This window comes from Ranitomeya variabilis, chromosome 7 (assembly GCF_051348905.1).
Source record: "Ranitomeya variabilis isolate aRanVar5 chromosome 7, aRanVar5.hap1, whole genome shotgun sequence".
Lineage (NCBI taxonomy): Eukaryota > Metazoa > Chordata > Amphibia > Anura > Dendrobatidae > Ranitomeya > Ranitomeya variabilis.
This window is the reverse complement of record NC_135238.1, coordinates 182,350,274-182,372,036: the sequence shown is the minus strand read 5'-3', so window position 1 is coordinate 182,372,036 and position 21,763 is coordinate 182,350,274. Positions and strand designations below refer to the sequence as shown.

General features: G+C 46.6%; 1 protein-coding gene across 1 annotated transcript in view; it reads left to right on the top strand.

Moving 5' to 3' along the window:
• Positions 1-21,763, top strand: part of LOC143786274 (germinal-center associated nuclear protein-like) — a 73,948-nt gene that overhangs the window by 6,826 nt on the left and 45,359 nt on the right. Inside the window, exons 2-4 of the mRNA XM_077275550.1 lie at positions 9,524-9,676; positions 9,762-9,926; positions 10,126-10,194. Coding sequence (XP_077131665.1) covers positions 9,524-9,676; positions 9,762-9,926; positions 10,126-10,194 — 387 coding nt within the window. The remainder of the gene's footprint in view (positions 1-9,523; positions 9,677-9,761; positions 9,927-10,125; positions 10,195-21,763) is intronic.

Genomic DNA, 21,763 nt, shown 5'->3' with positions numbered 1-21,763 from the left:
TTTCAGAATGTGGTTCGTTTACATGGTATCCCGGAAAACATCGTTTCTGACAGGGGATCTCAATTTGTGTCTAGGTTCTGGCGAGCGTTCTGTGCCAGGATGGGCATTGATTTGTCTTTTTCGTCTGCGTTCCATCCTCAGACTAATGGCCAGACGGAGCGAACTAATCAGACCTTGGAGACTTATTTAAGGTGTTTTGTGTCTGCTGATCAGGATGATTGGGTCGCCTTTTTGCCATTGGCCGAGTTTGCCCTCAATAATCGGGCCAATTCTGCCACTCTGGTTTCTCCTTTCTTTTGCAATTCAGGGTTTCACCCTCGTTTTTCATCTGGCCAGGTGGAATCTTCGGATTGTCCTGGAGTGGACACTGTGGTGGATAGACTGCACCAGATTTGGAGTCATGTGGTGGACAATTTGAAGTTGTCTCAAGAGAAGACTCAGCAGTTTGCTAATCGTCATCGTCGTGAGGGTCATCGTCTCCGTGTTGGGGACTTCTCGTTTTGTCCCTATGAAGGTCTCTTCTCCTAAGTTTAAACCTCGATTTATAGGTCCTTATAAGATTTTGGAGATTCTTAATCCTGTATCTTTTCGTTTGGACCTACCAGCATCTTTCACCATTCATAATGTCTTCCATCGGTCGTTATTGCGGAGGTATGAGGTGCCGGTTGTTCCTTCTGTTGAGCCTCCTGCTCCTGTGCTGGTGGAGGGTGAATTGGAGTATGTTGTGGAGAAGATTTTGGACTCTCGCATTTCCAGACGGAGACTGCAATATTTAGTTAAATGGAAGGGATACGGTCAGGAGGATAATTCTTGGGTGACTGCCTCTGATGTTCATGCCTCTGATTTGGTTCGCGCCTTTCATAGGGCGCACCCAGATCGCCCTGGTGGTTCTCATGAGGGTTCGGTGCCCCCTCCTTATGGGGGGGGTACTGTTGTGAATTCTGTTTTTGGGCTCCCTCTGGTGGCTACTGGTGGTACTGGCTGACTTTTGTCTTGGGTTCCCAGTGTGTTGTGAATTTGGATTCTGGGCTCCCCCGGTGGCTACTGGTGGAATTGAACTTGTGTCATCATCTTCTCTGTTCACCTGTTCCCATCAAGATGTGGGAGTCGCTATATAACCTTGCTTCTCTGTTAGTTGCTTGCCGGTCAACAATGTTATCAGAAGCTTCTCTGTGCTTGTTCCTGCTCCTAGACAACAACTAGATAAGTTGGACTTTTGTCCATGTTTGTTTTTGCATTTTTGTTCCAGTTCACAGCTGTTGTTTCGTTACTGTGTCTGGAAAGCTCTTGTGATCAGGAATTGCCACTCTGGTATTATGAGTTAATGCCAGAGTTTTAAAGTAATTTCTGGATGGTGTTTTGATAGGGTTTTCAGCTGACCATGAAAGTGTCCTTTCTGTCTTCTGCTATCTAGTAAGTGGACCTCAAATTTGCTAAACCTATTTTCATGCTGCGTTTGTTATTTCATCTTTAATCACCGCCAATACATGTGGGGGGCCTCTGTCTCCTTTCGGGGTATTTCTCTAGAGGTGAGCTAGGACTAATATTTTCCTCTGCTAGCATTATTTAGTCCTCCGGCTGGCGCTGGGCATCTAGGGATAATAAGTAGGAATGCTACCCGGCCACTTCTAGTTGTGCGGTAGATTAGTTCATGGTCAGTTCAGTTCCCATCTTCCAAGAGCTAGTTCCTATATATGCTGATGCTATGTTCTCTTGCCATTGAGAACATGACAGTTTGACCGGCCCACTAAAGGGTTAAAATCCTTGGCTGAGAAAGGAGAGAAATAAGAAGTCTGCTGAGATTTTTTTTTTTCTTTTTCCCTCTAGTTTTGAGTGTGCTCTTAATTGGACCTCTTGCCAGTCTGTCTATGCTGCAGCCTTTTTTTTTTCTTTCTCTCCTTCTAATCTTTGAATGGCTCTGTGTTCACCTGTTTGTAATGGATCTTCAGAGTGTAACTGCAGGTTTGAATAATCTCGCCACGAAGGTACAAAATTTGCAAGATTTTGTTGTTCATGCACCTGTGTCTGAGCCGAGAATTCCTTTGCCGGAATTTTTCTCGGGGAATAGATCTGGTTTTCAGAATTTTAGAAATAATTGCAAATTATTTTTGTCCCTGAAGTCTCGCTCTGCCGGAGACCCTGCACAGCAGGTCAGGATTGTGATTTCCTTGCTCCGGGGCGACCCTCAAGACTGGGCTTTTTCATTGACACCAGGGGATCCTGCGTTGCTCAATGTGGATGCGTTTTTTCTGGCCTTGGGGTTGCTTTATGAGGAACCTCATTTGGAGCTTCAGGCAGAAAAAACTTTGATGTCCCTATCTCAGGGGCAAGATGAAGCTGAAATTTACTGCCAAAGATTCCGTAAATGGTCTGTGCTTACTCAGTGGAATGAGTGCGCCCTGGCGGCGACTTTCAGAGAGGGTCTCTCTGATGCCATTAAGGATGTTATGGTGGGGTTCCCTGTGCCTGCGGGTCTGAATGAGTCCATGACAATGGCTATTCAGATCGATAGGCGTCTGCGGGAGCGCAAACCAGTGCACCATCTGGCGGTGTCCACTGAGAAGACGCCAGAAAGTATGCAGTGTGATAGAATTCTGTCCAGAAGCGAGCGGCAGAATTTTAGACGGAAAAATGGGTTGTGTTTCTATTGTGGTGATTCTACTCATGTTATATCAGCATGCTCTAAGCGCACTAAAAAGCTTGATAAATCTGTTTCCATTGGCACTTTACAGTCTAAGTTTATTCTATCTGTGACCCTGATTTGCTCTTTGTCATCCATTACCACGGACGCCTATATCGACTCTGGCGCCGCTTTGAGTCTTATGGATTGGTCCTTTGCCAAACGCTGTGGGTATGATTTAGAGCCTTTGGAGACTCCTATTCCTCTGAAGGGGATTGACTCCACCCCATTGGCTAATAATAAACCACAATACTGGACACAAGTAACTATGCGTATTAATCCGGATCACCAGGAGATTATTCGCTTTCTGGTGCTGTATAATCTACATGATGTTTTGGTGCTAGGATTGCCATGGCTGCAATCTCACAACCCAGTCCTCGACTGGAGAGCTTTGTCTGTGTTGAGCTGGGGATGTAAGGGGACTCATGGGGACGTACCTTTGGTTTCCATTTCATCATCTATTCCCTCTGAAATTCCTGAGTTCCTGTGTGACTATCGTGACGTCTTTGAAGAACCCAAGCTTGGTTCGCTACCTCCGCACCGAGAGTGCGATTGTGCCATAGATTTAATCCCGGGTAGTAAATACCCAAAGGGTCGTTTATTTAATCTGTCTGTGCCTGAACATGCTGCTATGCGAGAATATATAAAGGAGTCCTTGGAAAAGGGACATATTCGTCCATCGTCATCTCCCTTAGGAGCCGGTTTTTTCTTTGTGTCAAAAAAAGACGGCTCTTTGAGACCATGTATTGATTATCGGCTTTTCAATAAAATCACGGTTAAATATCAATACCCATTGCCGTTGCTGACTGATTTGTTTGCTCGCATAAAGGGGGCCAAGTGGTTCTCTAAGATTGATCTCCGTGGGGCGTATAATTTGGTGCGAATCAGGCAGGGGGATGAGTGGAAAACCGCATTTAATACGCCCGAGGGCCACTTTGAGTATTTGGTGATGCCTTTTGGTCTTTCAAATGCCCCTTCAGTCTTCCAGTCCTTTATGCATGACATTTTCCGCGATTATTTGGATAAATTTATGATTGTGTACCTGGATGATATTCTGATTTTTTCGGATGACTGGGACTCTCATGTCCAGCAAGTCAGGAGGGTTTTTCAGGTTTTGCGGTCTAATTCTTTGTGTGTGAAGGGTTCTAAGTGCGTTTTTGGGGTTCAGAGGATTTCCTTTTTGGGATATATTTTTTCTCCCTCTTCCATTGAGATGGATCCTGTCAAGGTTCAAGCTATTTGTGATTGGACGCAGCCCTCTTCTCTTAAGAGTCTTCAGAAATTTTTGGGCTTTGCTAACTTTTATCGTCGATTTATTGCTGGTTTTTCGGATGTTGTTAAGCCATTGACCGATTTGACTAAGCAGGGTGCTGATGTTGCTGATTGGTCCCCTGATGCTGTGGAGGCCTTTCGGGAGCTTAAGCGCCGTTTTTCTTCTGCCCCTGTGTTGCGTCAGCCTGATGTTGCTCTTCCTTTTCAGGTTGAGGTCGACGCTTCTGAGATCGGAGCTGGGGCAGTGTTGTCGCAGAAAAGTTCCGACTGCTCCGTGATGAGGCCTTGTGCCTTCTTTTCCCGTAAATTTTCGCCCGCTGAGCGGAATTATGATGTTGGGAATCGGGAGCTTTTGGCCATGAAGTGGGCTTTTGAGGAGTGGCGCCACTGGCTTGAGGGGGCCAGACATCAGGTGGTGGTATTGACTGACCACAAAAATTTGATTTATCTTGAGACCGCCAGGCGCCTGAATCCTAGACAGGCGCGCTGGTCATTATTTTTCTCTCGGTTTAATTTTGTGGTGTCATACCTACCGGGTTCTAAGAATATTAAGGCGGATGCCCTTTCTAGGAGTTTTGAGCCTGACTCACCTGGTAACTCTGAGCCCACAGGTATCCTTAAGGATGGAGTGATATTGTCAGCCGTTTCTCCAGACCTGCGGCGGGCCTTGCAGGAGTTTCAGGCGGATAGACCGGATCGTTGCCCACCTGATAGACTGTTTGTTCCTGATGATTGGACCAGTAGAGTCATCTCTGAGGTTCATTCTTCTGCGTTGGCAGGTCATCCTGGAATTTTTGGTACCAGGGATTTGGTGGCAAGGTCCTTCTGGTGGCCTTCCCTGTCACGAGATGTGCGAGGCTTTGTGCAGTCTTGTGACGTTTGTGCTCGGGCCAAGCCTTGTTGTTCTCGGGCAAGTGGATTATTGTTGCCCTTGCCTATTCCTAAGAGGCCTTGGACGCACATCTCGATGGATTTTATTTCAGATCTGCCTGTTTCTCAGAAGATGTCTGTCATCTGGGTGGTGTGTGACCGTTTCTCTAAGATGGTCCATTTGGTTCCCCTGCCCAAGTTGCCTTCTTCTTCCGAGTTGGTTCCTCTGTTTTTTCAAAATGTTGTTCGTTTGCATGGTATTCCTGAGAATATCGTTTCTGACAGAGGAACCCAATTTGTGTCTAGATTTTGGCGGGCATTCTGTGCTAGGATGGGCATAGATTTATCTTTTTCGTCTGCTTTCCATCCTCAGACTAATGGCCAGACCGAGCGGACTAATCAGACCCTGGAGACATATCTGAGGTGTTTTGTGTCTGCTGACCAGGATGATTGGGTTGCTTTTTTGCCATTGGCGGAGTTCGCCCTCAATAATCGGGCCAGCTCTGCCACCTTGGTGTCCCCGTTTTTCTGTAATTCGGGGTTTCATCCTCGATTTTCCTCCGGTCAGGTGGAATCTTCGGATTGTCCTGGAGTAGATGCTGTGGTGGAGAGATTGCATCAGATCTGGGGGCAGGTGGTGGACAATTTGAAGTTGTCCCAGGAGAAGACTCAGCTTTTTGCCAACCGCCGCCGTCGTGTTGGTCCTCGGCTTTGTGTTGGGGATTTGGTGTGGTTGTCTTCTCGTTTTGTCCCTATGAGGGTCTCTTCTCCTAAGTTTAAGCCTCGGTTCATCGGCCCGTATAAGATATTGGAGATTCTTAACCCTGTTTCCTTCCGTTTGGACCTCCCTGCATCCTTTTCTATTCATAACGTTTTTCATCGGTCATTATTGCGCAGGTATGAGGTACCGGTTGTGCCTTCCGTTGAGCCTCCTGCTCCGGTGTTGGTTGAGGGTGAGTTGGAGTACGTTGTGGAGAAAATCTTGGACTCCCGTGTTTCCAGACGGAGACTCCAGTATCTGGTCAAGTGGAAGGGATACGGCCAGGAGGATAATTCTTGGGTGACTGCATCTGATGTTCATGCCTCCGATTTGGTTCGTGCCTTTCATAGGGCCCATCCTGATCGCCCTGGTAGTTCTGGTGAGGGTTCGGTGCCCCCTCCTTGAGGGGGGGGTACTGTTGTGAATTTGGATTCTGGGCTCCCCCGGTGGCTACTGGTGGAATTGAACTTGTGTCATCATCTTCTCTGTTCACCTGTTCCCATCAAGATGTGGGAGTCGCTATATAACCTTGCTTCTCTGTTAGTTGCTTGCCGGTCAACAATGTTATCAGAAGCTTCTCTGTGCTTGTTCCTGCTCCTAGACAACAACTAGATAAGTTGGACTTTTGTCCATGTTTGTTTTTGCATTTTTGTTCCAGTTCACAGCTGTTGTTTCGTTACTGTGTCTGGAAAGCTCTTGTGATCAGGAATTGCCACTCTGGTATTATGAGTTAATGCCAGAGTTTTAAAGTAATTTCTGGATGGTGTTTTGATAGGGTTTTCAGCTGACCATGAAAGTGTCCTTTCTGTCTTCTGCTATCTAGTAAGTGGACCTCAAATTTGCTAAACCTATTTTCATGCTGCGTTTGTTATTTCATCTTTAATCACCGCCAATACATGTGGGGGGCCTCTGTCTCCTTTCGGGGTATTTCTCTAGAGGTGAGCTAGAACTAATATTTTCCTCTGCTAGCATTATTTAGTCCTCCGGCTGGCGCTGGGCATCTAGGGATAATAAGTAGGAATGCTACCCGGCCACTTCTAGTTGTGCGGTAGATTAGTTCATGGTCAGTTCAGTTCCCATCTTCCAAGAGCTAGTTCCTATATATGCTGATGCTATGTTCTCTTGCCATTGAGAACATGACACCAGTGCACCTGTTTCCATCAGGCAATTGGGAGTTTCCTACTTAGGCTGGCTGCTCAGTCATTCTAGTGCCGGCAATCAATGTTACTAGACCTCCTCTGTTGCTTGCTACCTGCTCCAAGTCTGCAATTCAGCTAAGTTGAATCTTTGGCATTTTGTTATTTGTTTTGTCCAGCATGCATTTATATTTCTTGTGCTGCTGGAAGCTCTAGTGATCTGAAATTACTACTCCGGTGTCATGAGTTGATAACGGAGCTAAGGTAATTTCTGGATGGCTGTTTAGCGTTTTGAGGTAACCGTGAAGTCCTCTTTCGTATCTTCCGCTATCTAGTTAGAGGGCTTCACTTTGCTGAATCTATATTCATACTACGTTTGTATTTTCCTCTTACCTAACCGATATTATATGTGGGGGGCTACTATAACTTTTGGGGTTTCCCTGGAGGCAAGCCAGGTCTGTGTATTCCTCTACTAGGGGTAGCTAGATCTCCGGCTGGCACGAGGTGTCTAGGAACAACGTAGGAACACCCCCTGGCTACTTTTAGTTGCGTGTTAGGTTCAGCATCACGGTTACCTAAGATACCATCTTCCTAGAGCTAGTCCGTTTTTCCCTGTTTCCCTGCCATTGGGAATCATGACACAAGTCGGGGCTCGGAAGGAAGGTAGTGACATTTTGAAATGCAGGCTTTGATGGAGTGGTCTGCGTGCGTCACATTCCATTTGCAGAGCCCCTTATGTGCCTAAACAGTAGAAACCCCCCACAAGTGACCCCATTTTGGAAACTAGACCCCCCCAAGGAACTTATCTAGATATGTGGTGAGCACTTTGAACCCCAAAGTGTTTCACAGAAGTTTACAACGCAGAGCCGTGAAAATAAAAAATCATTTTTCTTTCCTCCAAAATGATGTTTTAGCAAGCAATTTTTTATTTTCGCAAGGGTAACGGGAGAAATTGGACCCCAATAGTTGTTGCCCAGTTTCTCCTGAGTACACTGATACCCCATATGTGGGGGTAAACCACTGTTTGGGCACACGTTGGGGCTTGGAAGGGAGGGAGCACCATTTGACTTTTTGAACGCAAGATTGTCTGGAATCAATGGTGGCGCCACGTTGCGTTTGGAGACCCCTGATGTGCCTAAACAGTGGAAACCCCTCAATTCTAACTCCAACACGAACCCCAACACACCCCTAACCCTAATCCCAACCCTAACCCCAACACACCCCTAACCCTAATCCCAACTCTAGCCATAACCCTAATCACAACCCAACCCCAACACACCCCTAACCCTAATCCCAACCCTAATCCCAACCCTAACCACAACTTTAACCCCAACACACCCCTAACCCTAACCACAAGCCTATTCTTAATCCTATTTCCAACCCTAGCCCTAATTCCAACCCTAACTCTAATTGCAACCCTAACCCTAAGGCTATGTGCCCACTTTGCGGATTCGTGTGAGATTTTTCCGCACCATTTTTGAAAAATCCGCAGGTAAAAGTCACTGAGATTTACCTGCGGATTTACCGCGGATTTCCAGTGTCTTTTATGCGGATTTCACCTGCGGATTCCTATTGAGGAACAGCTGTAAAACGCTGCGCAATCCGCAAAAAGAATTGACATGCTGCGGAAAATACAGCGCAGCATTTCCGCGCTGTATTTTCCGCAGCATGGGGGGGGTGTAAGATGGCGGTGCCCAGGGAGAAGACGGACCGACTTCGGGAGGCTCGGTAAGTATGAGGGGGTGGTGGGGGGGTGGATCGGAGCACGGGGGGGGGTGGATCGGAGGACGGGGGGAGCGGACAGGAGCACGGGGGAGCGGACAGGGGGACGGAGGGGGGTACCGGACAGAACGGAGGACTGGGGAGGAGATCGGGGGGGGGGGGCAGGACATGATTTCCAGCCATGGCAGATGCTATTGCAGCATCGGCCATGGCTGGATTGCAATATTTCACCATTTTCATAGGTGAAATATTGCAAATTGCTCTGATTGGCTGTTGCACTTTCAACAGCCAATCAGAGCGATCGTAGCTACGTGGGGGCAAAGCCACTTCCCCTGGGCTGAAGTACAACTCCCCCTCTCCCTGCAGACCGGGTGAAATAGGAGTTAACCCTTTCACCCGATCTGCAGGGACGCGATCATTCCATGACGCCACATAGGCGTCATGGGTCGGATTGGCACCGACTTTCATGACGCCTACGTGGCGTCAAAGGTCGCGAAGGGGTTAAAGAGGTTGTCTTATGCTCCTAGATGGGTATAATTGCTTGTAAAAAAACAAGCAACTCTGCAGTTTACCCATCATTTAAAAAAATCAGTCCTTCTGAAAAACAAGTGGATTTTTAATTTAATTTTATAGTGTACAGCTGGTTACATAGGTTCCTGCCACCTTGCCGTTTTAGATTGCCTGGTTATCTAGGCAAGGAGTGTGTGGCACAAGCTGGCTCTATGCTTTACAGCTTGCAAGATGATCTCTGAAGCTGTTGAGATCTGTGGATCTAACCAGGCTCTGTCCCCCTGCACTTCTACGCTGCAGAGGCAAAGCCGCCTCTAATTACAGCCTGGACGACGGCAAAAATCAAACCATCAGCGTGACCATGTCGCTGGTCCAAACGATCAATCTTCAGGAGCGTGCTGCTCCCATCAAAGTAGGAGTGATGCCCTCTGGAAGATTTTTTAGACAACCCATTTAAGGCCCTATACACATATTTATTATTGTTACTATTATTATTAGCCACACTAACCATTATCAGCAGGATCGGTCAATCTAAAGGTTCTTCCCTTTTTGACTATATTTTCTTTGCTTCAGGAAAGCCGTGCAACTGGATCACAACGAGCGCATTTTACGCTGCTCTCAGCTTGTCTGTGACCAGCATGTTAGGCAATTTGTGGATGAGGAGATATTCCACACAGCTGGAGAAACCCTTTATGAGATGCAATGTAGCAGCAAATACAATCAGAGGTTAGTTGGGTCTTTTTCATTTGCAAAGCTAATTTGCATACTTTTCCTGTAATATCTCACTAGTAATGTCGTCCTGTGTTTTCAGATTAAGACGACAAATGCGCGCTTTTCCAGCAGCACCTGGGTCTGTGGGCCGTGATGGTACACTGAAAGCTTTACTTCCCAGTGCGGATACCCGCGATGTACAGAGTTTGTCTCAAGGAATTGTTAACTTGGGTCGTGCTGGAAGATTAAACGTTTCCGTTACAAGGTGGGCTCATTGGTCTTTTAGTGCTTCCCCCACACACATATTTTGACATAACCATTAGACTTTGTGCATAATGATCAGTGAAGTTGTAGAAAACTCCTTCTAGTTACACATTCGATTACAGTATATACAGATGCTTCATTTATTTTATATCTTTTATTTTACATTTTATAAAACTATTGAATTTTCTTCTTCACTCCAGGTGTCAACAAGTTAGGGAACAGCTATTTCACAAGATGAAGGTCCAGCACTATTTCCAAGAGCTACAATGGTTGGTATATAACTTCAACAAACTAAGGGTAACAGTCATTTCAATTAAAATAATTGTGCACCATGTGATGAGAAAGTGTTTAAAGAGAACCTGTCACCCCAAAAATCGTATCTGAGCTAAGCCCACCAGCATCAGGGGCTTACCTACAACATTCTGTAATGCTGTAGATAAGCCCCTGATGTAACCTGAAAGATGAGAAATAAAGGTTAGATTATACTCACCCAGGGGCGGTCCCGCTGCAGTCCGGTCCGATGGGCATCGCAATCCGGGTCCTGCGCCTCCTATCTTCATTCAATGACGTCCTCTTCTTGTCTTCTTGCAGCGGCTCCGGCGCAGGAGTTCTTTGTCTGTCCTGTTGAGGGCAGAGCAAAGTACTGCAGTGCGCAGGTGCTGGGCCTTTCTGACCTGCCCCGGTGCCTGCGCACTGCAGTACTTTGCTCTGCCCTCAACTGGGCCGATAAAGTACGCCTGCGCCGGAGCCACGGCAAGAAGACAAGAAGAGGACGTCATCGAATGAAGATAGGAGGCGCTGGACCCGGGTCATGACGCCCATCGGACCAGACCGCAGTGGGACCGCCCCTGGGTGAGTATAATCTAACCATTATTTCTCACCTTTCAGGATACATTTGGGGCTTATCTACAGCATTACAGAATGCTGCAGATAAGTCCCTGATGCCGGTGGGCTTAGCTCAGATACGATTTTTGGGGTGAATAATGTGTCTTAATGCGTAAAAAAAAAAATTTCCATAGAAAATTAAGAATTTGGTCAAAGCAATTTGATGTGTTACGCAGTGTTCAATGCTCATCTTTTGCCGCAGCCTGCCTGAGTGAACAGGCTATTACACGACCACTGATTGGTACATTTTTACCAAATAGTGGTCGTTTAATGCCATCAGTCTGTCCATGTGAGCAGACCCTTAGACTGCAAGGGAACTGATGTGCGTCCATACAAACGCATGGCTCGGGAACTTAATACCTGCTTTCAGTGATTGACAGCAGCATTTAAGAAGTTAGTGCTGTCAAAGACCTATGCCAGCCATGTAATCTAGCCGGCATCTGCTTTGCGTGGAGCAGACTCCGCACCATGATATCATAGTATGTCACAAAGCGTTAAGGAGGTTAAGACCTTTTGTGGAGTGTGGTGTGTGAAATAACTGAAAAAAAAAAAGTAATAAAAAGAGTAAGTATATACAAGAAAAAAAATCCTGTTTCTAGCTTGCTCGCTCACTCCTGTCAAAATGAAAGATGTCCAATATCTAAAAAAAATCTCTTCGGAAAAGCAAACTTACTTTCAAATTTTGTAGCGGTCCTTTATGGTTGTAAAAAAATAAATAAACTAGACATGTATTTCCTATTTTTCTTTATATTTTCCCTTCGATATCCACAAAAGAAAAACAAATAAGGAATATAAAAATAACATAATTAAGCAAAGCTCCATGTATTGCATAAAAAGCAAACCTTTTAGAGCCGTTAAAAGCACATGTACAAAAAGAAAAAAAGAAAATGTGTCTGGACATTAACGGGAGCAAATGGCCCAGTCCTGAACTGATTAACAATGCTTCATCTCATAGTTAGTGTTGAGCGATACCTTCCGATAGCGATATATTGGATTGGATCGGCCGATATCCCAAAAATATCGGAAATTACCGATACCCGATACCAATACAAGTCAATGGGACACAAATATCGGAATATACTAAGCCCTTTCTGTCCTTCTACATCCTGTTCCGGAGGGGGGAAGAGTGTGGGCGGTGTGTGGGCGGTGCGTGGGCGGACACTGTGCGTGTCTGGGTGTGCGGGCGGGGTCTGTGCAGCCTGCCAGGGGGGTCTGTGTGGCCTGCCGGGGGGTCTGTGCGGGCTGCCGGGGGGTCTGTGCGGGCTGCCGGGGGGTCTGTGCGGGCTGCCGGGGGTCTGTGTGGGCTGCCGGGGGTCTGTGCGGCCTGCCGGGGGCTCTGTGCGGGCTGCTGGGGCTCTGCGGCCTGCCGGGGGGGTCTGTGCGGCCTGCCGGGGGGGTCTGTGCGGCCTGCCGGGGGGGTCTGTGCGGACTTGCCGGGGGTCTGTGCGGCCTGCCGGGGGGTCTGTGCGGCCTCTCAGGGGTCTGTGTGGGCTGCCGGGGGTCTTTGTGTCTGTGCAGGCATCATCCGATGAGAACAACAAGAAAAAGCCTACTGACAAAATATGCACACCAATAATACTACATGAGGTATATAAAAATGCAAAGCTGATTTTATTAAACAATCCAACAACATCACAGACAATTAAAACATAATTAAAAAAATACACACCATCCATAATACACAGGAATATAGATACAATAACCATATATGATAAGGTCCCCCACACAGAGTACCTCAACCCCACACTAATGACTCATGGGAGAATAGAAATACATCAAAGGACGGATAACATGATGTAATTGGTAACCACACGCCAACGGGCTGTGTGTAACATATATGAGACCGTTACCCAGGATATTAAATGCAAAACCAGCCAAAAACGGGGAAGGGGAGGGGGGAAAAAGGATAAGGGGTTAATAATAACCCATAAGTAAAAGTACCTAACTAGATCTCAAAGCTATAAAGGGAGGAAACCCTCCATCGAAATACAACCTGGTATAATATAGCGATGCCCACGCGTATCGCCTGACAAGCAGGCTTCGTCAGGGAAGATGTGCATTGGACGTCCAAACAGCTATAAATAGCACGAGCCTAATAGCTCATAGAACACCGGTGTGCGGAAGTCGCCACACCGGAAATGGGAGGGGGAAGCCACCTAGTGCTGGACAATAAAACCAGCATAGTGTTCCTAGTAAGAGCAGGAACATAGCAGAGCGCATGCGCAGACGCCGTGCGTCCAGCAATGCTTCACACTGCAACAGCGGCTGCGCCAGATGGAGCGCACGGAGACACGGTGCGCAGGCGCATAGAGCATACGGCATAATGGATGCACAAGAAAATAGGCGGCATAATTAGGGACAAAGAGTGCCCATAATAAACCAGTCCAACTGCACCTGAGATGGAAGACGCCAGTGCAACTGGTCATTCCTAATGGATAGAAGATCGGGGCAGAACGCATGTGCAAAACCGTGTATCTGGAAACTATGATACCGCAACAGCAGCTGCGCCAAATGAAGCGCATAGATCCATGGTATGCACACGCAAACACATCAAGTAGAGGTAATGAGTGGTGACCATTTACTAGAGTGTAAGGTGCCTCCGTATTAAACAGATGCAAAAGTTTAGAGCAAACAAGGACCGTATAAAAAGTACCTGTACGCCCTTCCAAATCTCTTATGTGCAAAAAGATATAAATACATAGAAATGTCGCCCCCAACACACATATCTCAATGCAACATCCGCCACATACCCCCGGGGGCACTCATCCAAGCAGCCAATCCACCAATCTGCCCATAGAGAAACACACAAGGTCCACATGTCACCAATGAGAAATATGCACGTTTCTACAGAAATTATTTTATTGTTAATATTAATATAATTATAATAACTATAAATATCGCACCTAAAATCCAATAGTTCCTGTGCTACTTTCCCTAAGCAATAAATAGTAACAGTGCGAAGGACAGAGTGGGCGGTAAGGACCTCAAGAAGTGAGAAGCTGGTAGCCAAAGGGGCAGAAAGAATATTTATTGTGCAATACTCCCAATGAGCCAGGCATAAGAAACCCCAATGAGCCAGTGTAGAGCAACGCAAAGCCTATAACCAAAAACCCACCCAGAGGCCATAAGGAGAGGACGGCATGTATAAAGAACAAGCTTCCAGGTCCGCCATGTATTAAATGATGATAGAACCTAGATAACAAAAATCCTTAGATATCCCACAAGGTACCCAACAAAGTTTATAATGGGGGTACCCATCCCTACAAGACCAGAGCTCGAGGGCCATGAAACCAATATTGATAGGCTATTTCTCAAATCCAACAAAATATCGGAGAGAGGGAGATTCCAACAGTCCAAATGATGATCCTCACATCAATGGGAAATTCCAACGGTCCAGATGATGATCTTCATATCAATGAGGAAAGTAAGATGATTATCCCAGAAATCCTGTGAATAATAGTTCCTCATTGAGACCTGTAGGGGTAATTGAGCCAAGATTAAAAATCCATTTAGCTTCCATGCGTAAAAGCAGCTGCTTAGACTCCCCTCCCCTATTGGACATCAGAATCTTATCCAGGCCCACAATCTTAGTTCCAGGCGCCCGACCACCATCTTGTGTCAGAAAGTGAGAAGCCACTGGAGTGTGAGTACCCTGCCCTTGACAACATCGGAGCGTGCGAGATTAATGGTAGAAAGATGTTTTTGTATTCTACGTCGCAGCTCCTGAGAGGTCTGGCCAACGTAAACACGTTGGCAAGGGCAAATAAGGGCATATATGACACAAGCCGTTTTGCAGTTGATGTAGGATCTGTTGTGAATTTGGATTTTGGGCTCCCCCGGTGGACACTGGTGGAACTGAACTTGTGTGCATCATCCTTTCTGTTCACCTGTTCCTATCAGGATGTGGGAGTCGCTATTTAGCCTTGCTCCTCATTCACTTCCTTGCCGGTCAACATTGTAATCAGAAGCCTTTCTGTGCATGTTCCTGCTGCTAGACAACTCCCAGCTAAGTTGGACTTTTGTCCTCGTTTGTTTTTGTATTTTGTTCCAGTTCACAGCTGAAGTTTCGTTTCTGTGTCTGGAAAGCTCTTGTGATCTGAAATTGCCACTCTGATGTTATGAGTTAATACTAGAGTCTTAAAGTAATTTCAGGATGGTGTTTTGATAGGGTTTTCAGCTGACCATGAAAGTGTCCTTTCTGTCTTCCTGCTATCTAGTAAGCGGACCTCAATTTTGCTAAACCTATTTTCATACTACGTTTGTCATTTCATCTAAAATCACCGCCAATATATGTGGGGGGCCTCTGTCTGCCTTTCGGGGAAATTTCTCTAGAGGTGAGCCAGGACTATGTTTTCCTCTGCCAGGATTAGCTAGTCCTCCGGCTGGCGCTGGGCGTCTAGGAATAAAACGTAGGCAACGCTACCCGGCTACTGTTAGTTGTGCGGCAGGTTTAGTTCATGGTCAGTTTAGTTTCCATCCTTCCAAGAGCTAGTTCTTTGTTTGCTGGGCTATGTTCTCTTGCCATTGAGAACCATAACAGTTTGACCGGCCACAAAGGGTTAAAGTAATTGACAGAGAAAGGAGAGAAAAGAGAAGTCTGCTGAAGGTTTTTTTTTTTTTTTTTTTTCCCTTCAGTTCTGAGTGTGCTTATAATTGAATCTCTTGCAAGTCTGCCTATATTGCAGCCTTTCTCTCTCTCTCTCCTTCTAATCCTGGAATGGCTCTGTGTTCACCTGTTTAAAATGGATATTCAGAGTTTAGCTGCAGGTTTGAATAATCTCACCACGAAAGTTCAAAATTTACAGGATTTTGTTGTTCATGTTCCTATATCTGAACCTAGAATTCCTTTGCCTGAATTTTTCTCGGGGAATAGATCATGCTTTCAAAATTTCAAAAATAATTGCAAGTTGTTTTTGTCCCTGAAATCTCGCTCTGCTGGAGATCCTGCTCAGCAGGTCAGGATTGTGATTTCCTTGCTCCGGGGCGACCCTCAAGATTGGGCTTTTGCATTGGCTCCAGGGGATCCTGCGTTGCTCAATGTGGATGCGTTTTTTCTGGCCTTGGGGTTGCTTTATGAGGAACCTCATTTAGAGCTTCAGGCGGAAAAGGCCTTGATGTCCCTATCTCAGGGGCAAGACGAAGCTGAAATATACTGCCAAAAATTCCGTAAATGGGCTGTGCTTACTCAGTGGAATGAGTGCGCCCTGGCGGCGAATTTCAGAGAGGGTCTCTCTGATGCCATTAAGGATGTTATGGTGGGGTTCCCTGTGCCTGCGGGTCTGAATGAGTCCATGACAATGGCTATCCAGATCGATAGGCGTCTGCGGGAGCGCAAACCTGTGCACCATGTGGCGGTGTCTACTGAGAAGACGCCAGGGAATATGCAATGTGATAGAATTCTGTCCAGAAACGAATGGCAGAATTTTAGACGAAAAAATGGGTTGTGCTTCTATTGCGGTGATTCAACTCATGTTATATCAGCATGCTTTAAGCGTACTAAGAAGCTTGATAAGTCTGTTTCAATTGGCACTTTACAGTCTAAGTTTATTCTATCTGTGACCCTGATTTGTTCTTTATCATCTATTACTGCGGATGCCTATGTCGACTCTGGCGCCGCTTTGAGTCTTATGGATTGGTCCTTTGCCAAACGCTGTGGGTATGATTTAGAGCCTCTTGAAAATCCTATACCTCTGAAGGGGATTGACTCCACCCCATTGGCTAGTAATAAGCCACAATACTGGACACAAGTAACTATGCGGATTAATCCGGATCATCAGGAGATTATTCGCTTTCTTGTGCTGTATAACCTACATGATGTGTTGGTGCTGGGATTGCCATGGCTGCAGTCTCATAACCCAGTCCTCGACTGGAAAGCTATGTCAGTGTTAAGCTGGGGATGTAAGGGGACGCATGGGGACGTACCTTTGGTTTCCATTTCATCATCTATTCCCTCTGAGATTCCTGAATTCTTGTCTGACTATTGTGACGTTTTTGAAGAACCTAAGCTTGGTTCACTACCTCCGCACCGGGAGTGCGATTGTGCCATAGATTTGATTCCGGGTAGTAAATACCCTAAGGGGCGTTTATTTAATCTGTCTGTGCCTGAACATGCTGCTATGCGAGAATATATAAAGGAGTCCTTGGAAAAGGGACATATTCGGCCTTCGTCATCTCCCTTAGGAGCCGGTTTTTTCTTTGTGGCTAAGAAAGATGGCTCTTTGAGGCCGTGTATTGATTATCGGCTTTTGAATAAAATCACGGTTAAATATCAATATCCGTTGCCACTGTTGACTGATTTGTTTGCTCGCATAAAGGGGGCCAAGTGGTTCTCTAAGATAGATCTCCGTGGGGCGTATAATTTGGTGCGAATTAAGCAGGGGGATGAGTGGAAAACCGCATTTAATACGCCCGAGGGCCACTTTGAGTATTTGGTGATGCCTTTTGGTCTTTCAAATGCCCCTTCAGTCTTTCAGTCCTTTATGCATGACATTTTCCGTGATTATTTGGATAAATTTATGATTGTGTATCTGGATGATATTTTGATTTTTTCGGATGACTGGGACTCTCATGTCCAGCAGGTCAGGAGGGTTTTTCAGGTTTTGCGGTCTAATTCCTTGTGTGTGAAGGGTTCTAAGTGCGTTTTTGGGGTTCAAAAGATTTCCTTCTTGGGATATATTTTTTCCCCCTCTTCCATCGAGATGGATCCTGTCAAGGTTCAGGCAATTTGTGATTGGACGCAGCCCTCTTCTCTTAAGAGTCTTCAGAAATTTTTGGGCTTTGCTAACTTTTATCGTCGATTTATTGCTGGTTTTTCTGAGGTTGTTAAACCATTGACTGATTTGACTAAGAAGGGTGCTGATGTTGCCGATTGGTCCCCTGCTGCTGTGGAGGCCTTTCGGGAGCTTAAGCGTCGCTTTTCTTCCGCCCCTGTGTTGCGTCAGCCTGATGTTGCTCTTCCTTTTCAGGTTGAGGTCGACGCTTCGGAAATCGGAGCCGGGGCGGTTTTGTCGCAGAGAAGTTCCGATTGCTCCGTGATGAGACCTTGTGCTTTTTTTTCACGTAAATTTTCGCCCGCCGAGCGGAATTATGATATTGGGAATCGGGAGCTTTTGGCCATGAAGTGGGCTTTTGAGGAGTGGCGTCATTGGCTTGAGGGGGCTAGACATCAGGTGGTGGTATTGACTGACCACAAAAATTTAATTTATCTTGAGTCCGCCAGACGCTTGAATCCTAGACAGGCGCGCTGGTCGTTGTTTTTCTCTCGGTTTAATTTTGTGGTGTCCTACCTGCCGGGTTCTAAGAATGTTAAGGCGGATGCCCTGTCTAGGAGTTTTGAGCCTGACTCCCCTGGTAATTCTGAACCTACAGGTATCCTTAAGGATGGAGTGATATTGTCTGCCGTTTCTCCAGACCTGCGGCGGGCCTTGCAGGAGTTTCAGGCGGATAGACCTGATCGTTGCCCACCTGGTAGACTGTTTGTTCCTGAGGATTGGACCAGTAAAGTCATTTCTGAGGTTCATTCTTCTGCGTTGGCAGGTCATCCTGGAATCTTTGGTACCAGGGATTTGGTGGCAAGGTCCTTCTGGTGGCCTTCCCTGTCACGAGATGTGCGAGGCTTTGTGCAGTCTTGTGACGTTTGTGCTCGGGCCAAGCCTTGTTGTTCTCGGGCTAGTGGATTGTTGTTGCCCTTGCCTATCCCGAAGAGGCCTTGGACGCACATCTCGATGGATTTTATTTCGGATCTTCCTGTTTCTCAGAAGATGTCTGTCATCTGGGTGGTGTGTGACCGTTTCTCTAAGATGGTCCATTTGGTTCCCCTGCCTAAGTTGCCTTCTTCTTCCGAGTTGGTTCCTCTGTTTTTTCAAAATGTGGTCCGTTTGCATGGTATTCCGGAGAATATCGTTTCTGACAGAGGTACCCAATTCGTGTCTAGATTTTGGCGAGCATTCTGTGCTAGGATGGGCATAGATTTGTCTTTCTCGTCTGCTTTCCATCCTCAGACTAATGGCCAGACCGAGCGGACGAATCAAACCTTGGAGACATATTTGAGGTGTTTTGTGTCCGCAGATCAGGATGATTGGGTTGCTTTTTTGCCTTTAGCGGAGTTTGCCCTCAATAATCGGGCCAGCTCTGCCACCTTGGTGTCTCCTTTTTTCTGTAATTCGGGGTTTCATCCTCGTTTTTCTTCTGGTCAGGTGGAATCTTCGGATTGTCCTGGAGTGGATGCTGTGGTGGAGAGGTTGCATCGGATTTGGGGGCAGGTAGTGGACAATTTGAAGTTGTCCCAGGAGAAGACTCAACTTTTTGCCAACCGCCGGCGTCGGGTTGGTCCTCGGCTTTGTGTTGGGGACTTGGTGTGGTTGTCTTCTCGTTTTGTCCCTATGAGGGTTTCTTCTCCTAAGTTTAAGCCTCGGTTTATCGGCCCATACAAGATATTGGAGATTCTTAACCCTGTGTCCTTCCGTTTGGACCTCCCTGCATCTTTTTCTATTCATAATGTTTTTCATCGGTCATTATTGCGCAGGTATGAGGTACCGGTTGTGCCTTCCGTTGAGCCTCCTGCTCCGGTGTTAGTTGAAGGCGAGTTGGAGTACGTTGTGGAAAAGATCTTGGACTCCCGTGTTTCCAGACGGAAACTCCAGTATCTGGTCAAATGGAAGGGATACGGTCAGGAGGATAATTCTTGGGTGACTGCCTCTGATGTTCATGCCTCCGATCTGGTCCGTGCCTTTCATAGGGCTCATCCTGATCGTCCTGGTGGTTCTGGTGAGGGTTCGGTGCCCCCTCCTTGAGGGGGGGGTACTGTTGTGAATTTGGATTTTGGGCTCCCCCGGTGGACACTGGTGGAACTGAACTTGTGTGCATCATCCTTTCTGTTCACCTGTTCCTATCAGGATGTGGGAGTCGCTATTTAGCCTTGCTCCTCATTCACTTCCTTGCCGGTCAACATTGTAATCAGAAGCCTTTCTGTGCATGTTCCTGCTGCTAGACAACTCCCAGCTAAGTTGGACTTTTGTCCTCGTTTGTTTTTGTATTTTGTTCCAGTTCACAGCTGAAGTTTCGTTTCTGTGTCTGGAAAGCTCTTGTGATCTGAAATTGCCACTCTGATGTTATGAGTTAATACTAGAGTCTTAAAGTAATTTCAGGATGGTGTTTTGATAGGGTTTTCAGCTGACCATGAAAGTGTCCTTTCTGTCTTCCTGCTATCTAGTAAGCGGACCTCAATTTTGCTAAACCTATTTTCATACTACGTTTGTCATTTCATCTAAAATCACCGCCAATATATGTGGGGGGCCTCTGTCTGCCTTTCGGGGAAATTTCTCTAGAGGTGAGCCAGGACTATGTTTTCCTCTGCCAGGATTAGCTAGTCCTCTGGCTGGCGCTGGGCGTCTAGGGATAAAACGTAGGCAACGCTACCCGGCTACTGTTAGTTGTGCGGCAGGTTTAGTTCATGGTCAGTTTAGTTTCCATCCTTCCAAGAGCTAGTTCTTTGTTTGCTGGGCTATGTTCTCTTGCCATTGAGAACCATAACAAGGATCGCAGTCTGTTTACTGCCATCCCCTGGATTTACAAAGAAATCCCCGATTGGGGACATATACGGGCATATACTGCAATTGCCACAGGCAAAGGACCCACGATGTTCCATACCCCGATGCAATTTAGCAGTGGGACGCTTGTAATGGTTCCTAGTTAGAAGATCCCTAAAATTCGGGGCTCTTCTAGCTGTAAGCAGTGGCCGATCCCCCACCACCCGAGAAGTACATAAGTCGGTGGTTAGGATACCCCAGTGCCTACAAAGGATGTCCCTAATTTGTGACCAATTAATATTATAATTGGTGATGATCCTTGGCTTATCATCTCGTACCTTGTTTTGGGGAAGCAGAAGCGACTCCTGTGTATGTGTCCTAGCCCGTTGATAAGCTGTGCTGATACTCCTGCGTGGGTAATGTCTCTGTCTAAACCGATCCGTCAACTTGATGGCCTCCTGATGGAAATCTTCGTCCGAGGTGCAGTTCCGTCTTATCCTAAGGAATTGTCCCATAGGTACTCCATTTTTAGTGTGTTGGGGGAGGAAACTTCTATAATCCAAAAGACTATTTGTTGCAGTTGGCTTGCGGTACAGACTGGTAAATAGCGAGCCATCCCCAACCACCAGCTGAAGATCCAGGAAGGCAACTGTAGTGGAAGAAATAGAGTGTGTGAGCAGTATATTATGACAATTCACATTCAAGGAATGAATGAAGCCAAGACACTCCTCTCTACCACCAGTCCACACAAAGAACAGGTCGTCGATGTAACGACTCCAGTGGCGTACATGCCTCTTAAATTCCTCCCGGGTGTAGACCATGGTAGCCTCCCACCAACCCAAAAAAAGGTTGGCAACGGCCGGGGCACACCTGGCCCCCATGGCCACACCCGAAATCTGAAGATAGTAAGTCCTATCAAATAGGAAGAAGTTGTGCTTCATAATAAACTCCAGAAGATCAACCACTAAGGAGTCGTGCATCCTATCCGAGTGCCCCAGTTGGTCAAGGAAATACAGGGTCGCTGTGATTCCATCTTCATGGCTGATATTTGAATAAAGCGACTCCACGTCGCAGGTCACCAATAAGGAATCCGCGGGCAAAGACACCTCCTGGCAGATCCGAATGAAGTGCGACGAGTCCTGAACAAACGAGGGCAGGTTTCTGACCAGGGGCTGGAGAAAGTGGTCCACATATATACAGGCTTTCTCACAGAGGCTACCAATGCCGGCTACAATAGGGCGGCCTCTGTAGATCTTTGTGGACCTTCGGCAACATGTAGAATGTAGCCGTGATAGGCGATTCCACCCACATGAAGTCGAACTCCTGGGAGCTAATAATGCCCAGGTCTCTTGCCCTTTCCTGGAGTCGTCTGAATTTGATGGCAAACACCGCCGTAGGATCTGATGGAAGCCTCCTATAAAACCGG